A 13,325-nucleotide genomic window follows, 5' to 3' on the forward strand; every position below is an offset into this window, starting at 1 on the left:
AAATAAATGCAACTTGGTTCAATATTTTATGTAATGCAATGACACTCATGCATTTGTAAGTATGGCTGAAGTGTCCAAATACTTTATGGAGCCATTATAGCACAAAATCACAAAAAAATATGTTATCTGAAGTGACATCTTTGCATCATGAGAGAACGATTAAGAAACAACGATGAGGAACTTTAATAAAGAAGATTTCAGATATGTAATAATGTTTTTAATCGTGGCTTTTTTTTTTTCAGGAGAAGATGAAGAATACATCTATATGAATAAAGTCATCGTCACAGGTCAAAGCAAAACAGAGAAAGGTGAGTCCATACTATTCACTACAATAACCATTAAATAATGTTATACTGTATGTAGATATTTTTTTTGCAGGTGCAAGTACAAAAATGAGTCTGCAAAGTTATCTTACACCTATCACAGTTGTTTACCTTGCTGTTTGACAGCCCTGCTGTGAATTTGTGCTGTTTTCAGGGGGGTGTTTGGGTTATGGTTGAAGTGTTAAACACCTCTCCCCCTTCACCTCCCCCCACCATTTCCTGTCTGTTTCTCAGTAACTCCCGTCCTCTCCTCTCTCTCTCTCTGCCAGACCCCCATATGAGACCAAGCAACTTTGTTTAGATTTCACTGAAGAATGAGAGTAACAATAAAACCAGACTTAACATTTATTTCACAGCCATCTTCCCTAAGAGACATATGCATGAGTAAACTGCAGTGGCATTCTTTGATCAAATTCACAACAGGACTATCATGCAGGAAAACTCTTCTTTTAATAAACAAACTGTCGAGAAAGAAAAGCTTGTCAGGAGAAACATTCTTTCAGGTTCATAACCATGAAGAAGGACTTTTTACTCAAGTAATTTATGTTTCATAAAGAGCTTTCATCATTCCCCGCACTTATGTGAAAATATAAGGTATTATTTGCATCTGATAAAAAAATAATCAAAATGAACAATTGAACTGCTATGTGTCTGGTATGTGGTGCAATGTCCAAACTCACCTAGACCACCAGAGAAATAAAGTGGTGAGATTTCGTTGAATTTCTATGAAAAGCAGCACTTGATGGTGTCCTGACTCGTTGGTGACTCTTAGCCCTTGCTGTGCGGGTTTGGCATTAGCCTTACGTTCCTACAGCAACGCAGATGTTACCGTTTGGAGAGGAAGTCAAAGGAATGTCTGATGGGAAGCAACTGAATATGGCCATCAACTCTAAATAGACTGCCACAGGCTATGCAAAATTACCAGAGCTGTGTTACTAGCATATGCAAAAACAGTAGCAGAATTATTGGGTAGTTAATTCATAACATGTCCATGGACTTTTATTTTAATCAACATCTGAATTTTAGCTTAAAATGTAAATTAATGTACTGTATAAAGGAAAATGTATAACGTCTTTCTTTATATGTCTTTAAATATGTTTATATGCCCATCAGACTACAGATCAGAAGCCAACAGAGAACCAGGTAACCCACCAGAACTTCCTCCTCCCAGACCAGTGAGTACCCATTAGCTTCATTTCAATAGCTGCACATCATTTAAACACTATTCACAGAACATATTACCACAGAGATGCTATGCAACTGGTCCCCAGCAACTGTGCTGGTGTTCCCATGAGGCTTTTTAGCTGGCTAAAAATTATTTGGTCAACCAGCTTCAACAGAAAGACCATGCTGGTCAACCAGCTACACCAATTAAGTTTTGCTGGTGAACAGCATCCCTACAGGGAAAAAACATTTTAAACCAGCCTTAGATGTTTCGCTGGACTTACCTGGTTTAAAATGGTCTTGCTGGTCTCCCATCCTGGCCAAGCTGGTGTTAAGCTGGTCGGCAAGTTGGTTTGCCAGCTTGTCTAGTGAACAAGTGCCCAAAAGCCCTCTAAAACCATGAAACAAGACCAGCAAACCATGTTAGGCTGGTTTAAGCTGTTTTTTTGTTTTGTTTTTTTAGCAGGGATAGCTATGCTAGTCCATCAGCTAGAACAGTACCAATCCATCATAAACCACTCTGGACCACCATGGAAATTCAAGCTTGTCTAAGCTGGTCTTTGCAGTAGCGAGCATGATACAAACACAACACTGTGCATTATCTACTATTAAATCTCACTAACTGCAATGCAAGACACGTTGGTACTGCTGTCCTTTATCATCAGTTTTGGCTTTTGTACTGACCACGTATCTTTTATGTATCTGTTTCTCATGCTCAAAAAGAAGCTGTGTGTTTTTGTTTATAAGCCACACACAAGACAAACAACAAGACCTGCAGGTTGATAATACATTCTGCTTTGCTTAGAAACAGTAATTACTCTAAAAGCCAACATAGTAATCTTTTCGAATGATAGAAATGGAAGAAAGGAAGCAAAAAAGTGGTGGTATGTTTGTCTTTATGTGTTGAAATGCTTTGTAGCTCCTGTACCAGTCCCAGGGTGGGAGCCTCCAGTCAGACAGACAGACAGACAGGAGGATGGAGGGTATTAGGGCTCTCCAGAGAAGACTTTGAACTTCAGACCCATCTGCAGGGTGCTGCAGCTGATTAAGAGCAGCTGCAAAAGCGATCTGGGAGCTGTTTATAGAAGCCTGAGAACCGCAGTTAGAGTATGGACACTTGTGCTTGTGCATACTGTATGCACAAGAGTGTTTGAGAACTAGAGACAATAGAGATTGTTCACACCTACTTATTTATTTTTTTATTTATTTATTTTTTTTTTAACATAGATAATATGCTAAATTACATTTACTGGCATTTACTATTTAGAACAGGGGTGTCCAAACTACAGCTGACTGCTCTGATTCGGCCCACATGAGATTTTTGAAATACAACAGAATTTGGCCTGCTATGGGAAATTATATTAAATTAATATTCTGAACACTATGTCACTATCACGTACAGCCACATTTCACAGCGCATTGTCTCCACTAGTGCATTCTCAATGCAGTCGACATCATCTTCATCCACTGGCAGATTTCAACAGGAGTCTGGATGATGCATCACGCAAAAAGAACAATGCGTTTGTTATAGGACTGGTATCAGGGTAGATATTGTATTCGTGTTGTACAACACACATCGTACAACTGAGCAGAGATGTCGTTGTGCAGCGCAAGTGGCTGCACTGAGTTTATTGAGTGCGCACAAATACGTGCGAGCCAAGCACATTCTCACAGAACGTCCTCTGTGGCACTGGGAAGTTTATTTAATTGTTGTGAATTGATTATATTTGATGTTCGTTGAAACAAGAAGAATGAATCACAGGCTTCTCAGCACCACTTGAGAGTGAGGACATAAAAGGGAGCGCTTAATGAACGTGCGCATCTGTGACTGTATCGCAGTCATTTTAATCAAATTAAAATTGTAATTGTAACACAAGTAACAACAGAACAAACTATAATAAAACATTTTTAAAAAAAAGAGTAATTCTTTTGCAAATGAAGTCTGGAGAACATAATCTGGTTCTAATTATTGTGATGCGTCACACCTAACATTGCTCAGTAGCAGTTCTATATGTGCTTTGCAGTAACACTAAATGGACGAAAATAATTAAAAAACACAAAATCCAAGGAAAGTGAAAGTAACAGAAGCTCTTTCCCAGTATAGTATTTCGTATAGAAATGTTATAGGCCTATGAAGAAAAAAATAATGTGAAGACACATCACTGTTCCATTACAAGTGTTGTTGGTGAGAGAATTATCCTTTCTTAAGAATAGCATGATTAAAACTTGCATAATATTAAGCATACAATATGAATAGTGGCAATCTAGTAGCATCTATATCCTTTTTTTCAATTATTACAAAACTGCAGCCTGCAACAGCTTGTTTTTTCTGCATCTAGCCCCCATTAGAAAACTTTTGGACACCCCTGGCTTAGGACATTGGTTCTCAAATGGTTTTGCTTCATAACCCAGATTTTGCATCATGGATATCAAGTGGCGACCCAACACCACACACTAGATCCAATATAGTTTTTGTTGTACAAATGTCCTTAAAGTGATTGTTCACTCAAAAATTTAATTTGAAAAAATGAACTTGTACCAAAATAACATTTGAGTTTGGTTGGATGAACAGCCTTTGACCTCAAAAACAACACCTATGAGAATCATTTTCTCCTCCCTTTTAACTGTTTTTTTCTACCCTAACAATGCACTATTATATGGTTAGTTGCATTTTATTAATTGCATTTAGGCATATTTTTCCCCATCAGCCCTATCAGAGTAGAACTACGACCCATATTTGGGTTGCAACCCACCGGTATGCAAATGAAAAAACACAATCATCTAACTCTAATACCCCTAAGGTGGATAATTAGCCTCTACCAGAGCTTCTACACTTTCCACATTTACATCTATCACCATTGCTTCCTCTTCTTCAATTTCCTTCTGTATATCTTTGCTCTTTGGCAGTCGGAGTAAGCAGGTCCAAAGCGAGCCACTTTTTGGAAAACCCATCATTTGTCTGCGGGGCTTCCACTTGTCACCACAAATAAGGAATTCCAGGGTCAAATTGCGATTCACAGTGAACGCAGAGTCCCCCCTCACCACAGCAGTGAAAAGAGCGCCCCTACTATTAACATAGTGTCCTGGAATGGCCGTCCATTGTCCTGTAGTGATGTTGTAGCAGTCCATAAGGCAGCGCAGGAAGTCATCACAGGGGCCATTCCTCATGACATACAGGTTGTCACCATGAGCCACCATGCAGTGTCCGTAACTCTGAGGTTTGACCATAGTGGTAGTCAGTGTCCATTCATCATTGCTGGGTACATATTCATATATGTCTGTAGTGTCTGGAGGCTTCCAGAAACATACAAATATCCTACGTCTGGCAACAGCACTTGCCACTCCAGCCACAGAACGAGGTGCATGCTTACAAAATGTCCAAGCACCTGTGGAAACATCACATACTTCTACTGAGGACATTATTCTTTTATCAAACTCACCTCCAATGGCGTATAAGTGTTCATTGTGACCCACCAAGGTAAAGTTGTACCTTGACTGCTGAGGACCATCAAACACACTCCATGTGTTGGTTTCTGTGTCATAACTGAAACTCAAGTCTACAGTCTCCTTGCTTACCCCTCGCACACCTCCGACTATATACAGACGGTTCCCCACAACGGCCACCCCAGCCATGGAAGTGCTGGCATCTGTTGGTAGATCAGTCAGGTATTTCCAAGCACCCTGTTTCTCATCAAGGTAAAACACTGTCCTGTAGGAGTCCTGCAGTATCTTCATGGAGGGAGAATGGGTTCCCAGAGCGACGAATGATGCAGGTGACAAGGACTCAACGTGGCAGACCATATCCTCTGGAAGTGCCTTGACTGCTTCCTGCAGGTCAAAATATGCATCACGGATGAACGCTGCAGCGTTGTGAAACAACCTCCATAGGCCGTACACCGATGCTGTATGGTACATAAGAATACAGTTGTCAGTATCAAGAATGTCAGTTAAGTGTTGGACCAGGACGTCCACTTGCAGAAAAGCTGCACATTCAACAGCCTCCACAATCTCATCTGGGTCCCGAATTACAGGTTGCTCACCCCTGAAAACAGCCATGGCGATGAGGAAACCCCTCGCTTTCAGGCCTCCTTGCAAGTGGAACTCACTCTGCTGGCTGTCCTTCATCCCAGAGCGGAAGAGAGCACGAAAATACTCACATTTCTGCCACAGGACGGCCCTGTCAATGGGAAAAACACTCTCTTCTACCCGAACTCTCAGAACTCTAGTGGACTCTTCGTCTTGTCCTTCCCCAGAGTCTTCAATTCGGGTCACACTATTCCTGCTCTGATCCAGACTGCAGGGAGGACCCATAACACCTCAATCCTGCTTGTATGTACTCAAATGACTCTGTACACGAACCAAAGAGATAGACAACGTTCTGGTTAGTTTATGTTTTGTTTGAGCTTGACTTGTAAACAGAAGTGTGCAAGCAGTGCACACTCATCATGCACCTCTTGCTGTACTGAAAATAGCAACACACTAAAGATAGCAAAGGGGTGGTCACAGGCATCAAATAGTGGTGAGAAGTCATTGGCACTGGTATTGAAAAGGAACAGAATTCCAATGTAATGCAGAATTAAAAGGTTAGTAAACCCAAAAATACAATTATAATTATTGGTTCAATTGCATTAAAGGGATAGATCACCCAAAAATAAAAATGCTGTTGTCATTTACTCACCTTCATGTAGTTCCAAACCCATATGACTGTCTTCTGTGGAACACAAAAGAAGATGTTTGGCAAAATGTTAGCCTCAATGTTAGTATGGAAAAAAGATGCAATTAAAGGACTGAGGCTGTCAGTTTCTGTCATTCCTTTTAAAATCTCCCGTTTGAGTAAGAAAGTCAAATGGGTTTAGGTGGGTCAAACAATTCAACATGAGTGAATAAATGATGACATTTTTTTATTTTGGGGTGAACTAGCCCTTTAATTCAATTAACACCAAGTTGAATTACAGTAATTACACAAGTGAATTTAAGAATTATGCTGACATTCTGTTATATTTTCCACAGTAGACCTGTCTATAAATCCATAATCCTATTATAGTGATTCATGTAAATCCCATCAGTTATACCATTGTTTTCACCATCTTTATTTTAATTTAATCCCTGTATTAACTGAGCATGTAATTGATCCTTCGCTAAGCCCTGCTTTAAAAGTGTTTCTGGCCAATCCTGTTTTAGCAACTTTTGCCGGCCGGCATTCCTCTGACACGTGTTTGCTGTTTTCCAGTGAAAGTCTATGGGAGTGATGTTTTTTTTAGGTAGTTATTGCGGGATTTTACCAAAATGATTCAAAAATTTTTATACGTGTTGTTACGGGGTCACTTGTAATAGTGACAAGAGGTGCCCAGCAAGGATGCATGCATTGTTTTTTCGTTCTTTAAAAAAAAAATAATAATAATAAATCTTGAGAAAAACATGCTATGGATTAAACTGTGTCATTCCTCATTCCCCAATGAACACGTATAACATCAGCAAGGACACCTACATTTGCTCCCAGGCAAATTAAAACAAATAGCTTAAAATTAATTAATTTACAGATTGATTCAGGTCTTAGTAAAGGCGATAGTAAATAAAGTGTTCACAGGATCATAGTGAATGTGTTATGAGACGTTATGAGCAGTTCTGTTCACTTATGCTAATGTTATTATCAGGTGTGTAATCGCCATTAAATGACGCTTTTCTCTTTTTATGTGACTGTGATAATCGTTTGGCTCAATTCTGATTCACAGTCCCCACAGTTTTCAGTCAAATTACTGTGTAATTTAACAATTTATTTTACAAAAAAACATCAGATCAATTTGCCTTACAATGTCACTCTTCATTCCAGCCCACTTAAGAATATGATCAATTTCATTTATGAGAATATTTTGCCAAAAACTGTGGCGATCACGGCAATCTCCCATTCATTCCTATGACCATGGGGGTGGAGCTTAGCGAAGGGTCAGTTGACTATTCAAATAGACAGAGACTCATAAATGAAGTGATGATAGTAGTTCAGAGTCTGCCCTGTCTTTTTATTAAAGACTTTTCCATTAGTACCCTCTCTACCTCAGCACTGTTTTGGCCTGCCTTGGTTACGTTTTTTTCAGCACTGAATTTTTGGCTTGGGAGCGAGGGATTTTCCATGTTCTGGGTGTTCATTTGGTCTCCTGCCCACTTGCAATTTTTTTCACTTTATTCCTAAAGACTGGCGCTCTATCGTTATTTATGCCTCACTCTTGAAATACTTTCTATATCGAATGGATTTCAATGTGTTTTTTTTTTTTTTTTTAAAGTAGGAAGGCGGGGTGATTTGTGGATTATATATGAAAACAGACTGGGGTGGAGTTCAGTATCAACATACAGTACTTGCTTTGATCTAACAGTCTGAATTTGGATTTGTCTTTTGTTCTTTTTAAATCCACTTGACCATGTATAAACAGATCCAACTGTTGTCATGGAGATACTGGGATGTGCTTTGGATCATGGTCTTGAACCCTGGCAGTGGCCACAGAAGAAGCGATACTGAGTTGGAGGGCGAGGAGGCTACCCCCCAAAATGCCTTCACTTTCTTTTTAATCATTGTCAGATGCCTAAGGACTCAGAAGCAGCTTTCCTAGCTGCAAACTGTTTTCTGTTTCAGAGATTTTATGTTAGAGTGTCAGTGGAGCGAGGGAGGTACACAGCGAGAAATGTGGGGGTTGTATGTGTGTGTGTGTGTGTGTGTGTGAGTTGGGGTCGTTGTGAGAAAAACAATTCTTTCCACTCAGTTCAGTCAACATCTTCCTGGACTGCTTCACTCTGTGTGAGGTTGCTCTCTTTTCCCCACCAAAACTTAGTTAAAAAGTGAACTTTTTGTGCTTAGCGAAATTTGTAGCGCTCAATCGGAAGTGTTTTTGAACGTAAGGGCACGTAAGCGCTCCAATTTCCGGGTGGAATTCCCACAGATGGGCGGCAAAAGCGAGTTGTTTTAGCTGTAAAGATTGTAATACAGTGAAAAGGAATGCAGATTTTATTAACTCTCCCCAAACACCACACTAAACCTAATCGTAAATGGAGTGAAAATGTAATCTTAGAGGGAAAATGGAACCTTCACTGATTATGCGAACGCTTCCTGGTTTTAACACAAGATGAGAATCCAGGTCTCCCACACTGCTGACACAACACACTTTATGTTGCGTCACAGGAGAAGGTAAAAACATTTGAACCAATGCAAAAATGTCAGATGGGAGATGCCACTTGTCAGTAACTCGGCAGAATGTGGCCGACTTCAGGATACTGGAACATTCTGAAGCAACATTCCGACTTTCCTTGTGATCATGTTGTGAAATCAGGCTGTGCTTAATGAAATTTGAATCACTGCCCCCAGTGGCCGAAGCTGGAGGTGTTGTTGAACGTATGGGCATATGTGAGCTCTAGTTTCCGGGTGAAATGTCCATCGAGTGAGTTGTAAAGCAAGCTATTTTTAGTTGTAAATTAAGAAATACAGTCAACAGGAATGCATATTTTATTAACCTTATATCCTAATCAAAACCCCAACCCTAAACCTTCCCATCAGTAAGAAAATGCAACCTCAGAATTGCCCTCATTATTGATTATGTTAATGTGAACACTTCCTGGTTTCCATGGAACCAGAACCAATGTTTTCCCTGTGTCTCTGAGACTGTTCATTATGAGACTGGTCACACTATCAGTAGCACCACAGCAAAAGGTATACACATTTGAACTGATGAAAACATGTCTGACTGGAAGTGGCACATGTCAGTAACCTGGCAGAATGGGGGCGATGTCAGTGTACTGGAACATTCGGTGGCAACATGCAGAGTTCAAGAGTGATCATGTTGTAAATTCAGCAGAAAACATACTTAAATGCCCTATTAGCCTGTTTATCAACACAAACTTTTCCAACATAGGATTTTATGAAGGAACAGAAAATACTGGATTGAACAATTCACCCATTGTTTGAAAAAAGATGTCTGCTGGGTTCCACAAGTTCCAAATATAGTGACAGATGCACAAAAACACTTGCTATTCAGTAAGTGTGACTGAAACAGATGATTTAAGTTGTTAATGCAGATTAATCACCATTTTGATGTAAATATACGTAGTTCCCCTCCTCGTGTAAATTGTATTTCATGATGATCAAGTTTGTAATTATTCTCAATGTCCAGATAAGCATTTTATAATTTAAGGCCAATAATAAAAATAAATACTCAAGGTAGTAATACAGAAATTACTTAGTTTTCTTTATATAGCTGACGCTCTGTTACGTAGCAATGTTAACAGTGTGAAAGCGGGGCCTGGGTAGCTCAGCGAGTGTTGGCACTGACTACCACCCCTGGAGTCACGAGTTCAAATCCAGGGTGTGCTGAGTGATTCCAGCCAGGTCTTCTAAGCAACCAAATTGGCTCAGTTGCTAAGGAGGGTAGAGTCACATGGGGTAACCTCCTCGTGGTCGCGATTAGTGGTTCTCGCTCTCAATGGGGCACGTGGTAAGTTGTGCATGGATCGCAGAGGGTAGCATGAGCCTCCACATGCGGAGTCTCTGCGGTGTCATGCACAACGAGCCACGTGATAAGATGTGTGGATTGACTGTCGCAGAAGTGGAGGCAACTGAGACTTGTCTTCTGCCACTCAGATTGATGTGAGTAACTGCGCCACCACGAGGACCTACTAAGTAGTAGGAATTGGCAGGGTTGGGGAGTAATGAAATACATGTAACGGGATTATGTATTTAAAATACAAAATATAAGCAACTGTATTCCACTACAGCTACAATTTAAATCATTGGTATTTAGAATACAGTTACATTCGAAAAGTATTTTGATTACTGAAGAGATTACTTTGCATTTTATTGTCATTTGTTTCATTTAATATTTAGTCCTTTCAGTTGGAAAACATTTATACATATAAATTATGCGATCCAAAGTGCATTTGAACAGCGGTGAAACACTTTCTTATGAAGTTTTACATTCATACGAGCAGACAGAGAAGTAAGTTTGAAGTAAGTTGGGAGCACAAGAAATAGAAATAAACTTTGTGTAAATTGTCAGCTTTACGCTAAGCTAAATGCTATTTCTAGCCATTTTACATGCACGTTACCAGGCACGATCTTTTTATCAAGAAAATTGACGTTAGATCAGAATTTATTTTTTCTAGTAAGACCTTTGATATTAGGGCAAAAATCGTATTCTTGATCATAATTTTTGTATTGTTTTCCTGTAAAAATATCTAAAAATCCTTAAAAAAGATCAGTTTGATTTATCTTGTTTTAGAAACAACACTGCATAAGATATTTAGGTTTTTCAGAGAATGTATTTTTAACATGTGTATTTTATCTTACTGTACTGGCAGAGTTTTTATAGTCAAAACAAGTGAAAAAATCTACCAGTGCTGAAGAAGTAATCCAAAGTATTTAGAATACGTTACTGACCTTGAATAATCTAACGGAATATGTTACAAATTACATTTTATAGCATATATTCTGTAATCTGTAGTGGAATACATTTCAAAAGTAACCCTCCCAACCCTGGGAATTGGGCATTCCAAATTGAGAGAAAAGGGAAAAAAAAGAAAAAGAAGAAAAAACAGTGTGAAAGCACAATGGGAGCCTGTTGTTGTAGTTACGGCTGCTTCGCTCACAAACTGCCTGTGCATGTTGTGTAATACAGGTCTTACAGTGGACCCTCTGGCAAGCTTTTATTGTCAACTTCCTGTAACCTTGTGGTCTGGTTATTTATGTACATGCCTTGCTATCACTTAGCCTGCCTATTCACCTCACTTATGCTTTAGAACAACACAAGAAAATCAAACCAAGCAGGAAGTTTCAATCAAACCACGTGGTACAAGTATAATGCAAGTGAAAGTAGATTCTTCCAGCTGTCTGTCTACAACCTTTCATCATCATTCAGCTTCATGGTTCACAAGCTACTGCTAGCCCTAATCAGCCCTCTGTGTGTGTATGTTTTTGTGTCATATAAAGCAGGGAGAGGATATATAGGAGAGACTCAGTGTTCTGTTTGCCCGGGGGCTATCCTCACTTTGTGGGTATCAGTGGGAATTTTGTAATGTTATGAAGCAGCTGATTTGGGAAACCTCAAAACTCACTTCACATCCTTTTAAAACCATTACTCCTGCAGGCAAACACGTGTGGAATTCCTATTCTAGCAGAGCAGGACTGAGGTCTGAGGGAGATCAGTTTTAGGAAAGAATCCCCTGTCACCCAGAAAGGAAAGCCGACATGAAAGACAGGTGCACAAATGACTTGGCAGGCACATCTTTGGAGAGCCCCTTTATCTGAGTCATTACATGAGAGTATGTAACAAAGAGATGTTCAGTTGCAGTGATGATGTGTTTGTACTTTGTACCTTGTATGTTTTTAAAAGTGTCTGTAAAGCTGGTCCAGACTGTTTTATGTTGGTTTGATGCTGGTCTAGCTGGTGGAACAGCATAGCATTGCAGCAAAACTTAGCTGGAGTACCTGATTGACCAGCATGGCTTTTGACTAAGGAAGTCATCCTTGTAAAAGTTAACATTAAATCAGAACTGAACCTATTTAATATCTTAGCCTGATGCATTTTTTTCATCTTAATGTGCACATTATTTCAAATAATCAGTAGTAACAACTACTTTACTTGCTTCACCCCTGAATTACCTAGGTTGTGCAGGTGGGGGAAATAATGTTAACAGAAAAATCACCATAATATTGTAGAGGCTTAAATACGATTTTGATTTACTGTACAAAATCTACCCTACAGATTTTATTTTTTATTTTTGAATATTCTGTACTCATACTGTAAATGCATCAGATTGTGAAGACAAAATGGGTTGCAAATGCCGTTTCATGTTGACTTTGAGGTAACTAAGAAGCCTTGCGGAAACACCAGCATCCACATATAATTAGGTCTTTTCAGTAGGGAAAACAAAAACTTTGTCATTATGATATAATGAAATTATGAAAATTATAATGCTAAAGTTTCTTTATTTTTATTTTTATTTTTTTTTATCACTCAGTGCAACCTAGGAAGGGATCCTTTTCCTCTACCACCAACTCCTGCTCCAGCGTCAATAGAGGGTGAAGGATACTATGAAGAGGCTCAACCCTATGACTCAACCATCAATGGTAAGTTCCTTATTTGGTCTAAATGAGCCCTTAATTTAATTACATAAAGTGACAAAAATGTATCTTACACCTTGTCCTAACCAGGTGAAATGTGATGAAGCTGCAAGCAATAAAAGCTATCTCTATATGTTAATTTGAGTTCTTGCTCTAATCAGCTAATATCGTAACAAGCAACATGAAATTTTGTCAGTCGCTTAATTTCTAGTTTTCGCCCCACCCACACAGAAATCTCATTGGCTCAAAATCCACTCATTTTACACTGGTGGCCAAAAGTTTGGAATAATGTACAGATTTTGCTGTTTCGGAAGTGTATTGGTACTTTAATTCACCAAAGTGGCATTCAACTGATCACAAAGTATAGTCAGGACATTACTGATGTAAAAAAACAGCACCATCACTATTTGAAAAAAGTCATTTTTGATCAAATCTAGACAGGCCCCATTTCCAGTAGCCATAACTCCAACACCTTATCCTTGAGTAATCATGCTAAATTGCTAATTTGGTACTAGAAAATCACTTGCCATTATATCAGACACTGCTGAAAGCTATTTGGTTGGAAGCTTAACATTGTCTTTGTGTTTGTTTTTGAGTTGCCACAGTATGCAATAGACTGGCATGTCTTAAGGTCAATATTAGGTCAAAAATGGCAAAAAATGAAATAGCTTTCTGTAGAAACTCATCAGTCAATCAACGCTTTTGATGTACAACAGTAAAGAGAAGACTCAGGGGTGCAG

The 13,325-nt window shown here is 39.1% G+C and overlaps 2 protein-coding genes across 4 annotated transcripts in view; one reads left to right on the top strand and one right to left on the bottom strand.

Moving 5' to 3' along the window:
- LOC127423625 (actin filament-associated protein 1-like 2) overlaps positions 1 to 13,325 on the top strand; it is a 64,343-nt gene that overhangs the window by 35,255 nt on the left and 15,763 nt on the right. For both annotated transcript variants that reach the window (XM_051668092.1, XM_051668091.1), the window contains exons 3-5: positions 243 to 308; positions 1,437 to 1,498; positions 12,483 to 12,591. In XM_051668092.1, the coding sequence (XP_051524052.1) occupies positions 243 to 308; positions 1,437 to 1,498; positions 12,483 to 12,591 (237 nt within the window). The remainder of the gene's footprint in view (positions 1 to 242; positions 309 to 1,436; positions 1,499 to 12,482; positions 12,592 to 13,325) is intronic.
- On the bottom strand, positions 1,921 to 5,903 carry LOC127423631 (kelch repeat and BTB domain-containing protein 13-like). Of its 2 annotated transcripts, XM_051668114.1 has the most exons (2): positions 5,528 to 5,903; positions 1,921 to 5,389 (listed from the first exon to the last, which is right to left on the bottom strand). In XM_051668114.1, exons 1-2 carry the CDS (start codon positions 5,796 to 5,798, stop codon positions 4,284 to 4,286), a joined length of 1,377 nt encoding a protein of 458 aa, XP_051524074.1. In that variant the 5' UTR covers positions 5,799 to 5,903; the 3' UTR covers positions 1,921 to 4,283. The 2 variants fall into 2 exon arrangements, with proteins under 2 accessions (XP_051524074.1, XP_051524073.1); XM_051668113.1 differs by having other exon boundaries at positions 1,921 to 5,903.

This window comes from Myxocyprinus asiaticus, chromosome 32, assembly GCF_019703515.2.
Source record: "Myxocyprinus asiaticus isolate MX2 ecotype Aquarium Trade chromosome 32, UBuf_Myxa_2, whole genome shotgun sequence".
In the NCBI taxonomy this organism is placed as follows: domain Eukaryota; kingdom Metazoa; phylum Chordata; class Actinopteri; order Cypriniformes; family Catostomidae; genus Myxocyprinus; species Myxocyprinus asiaticus.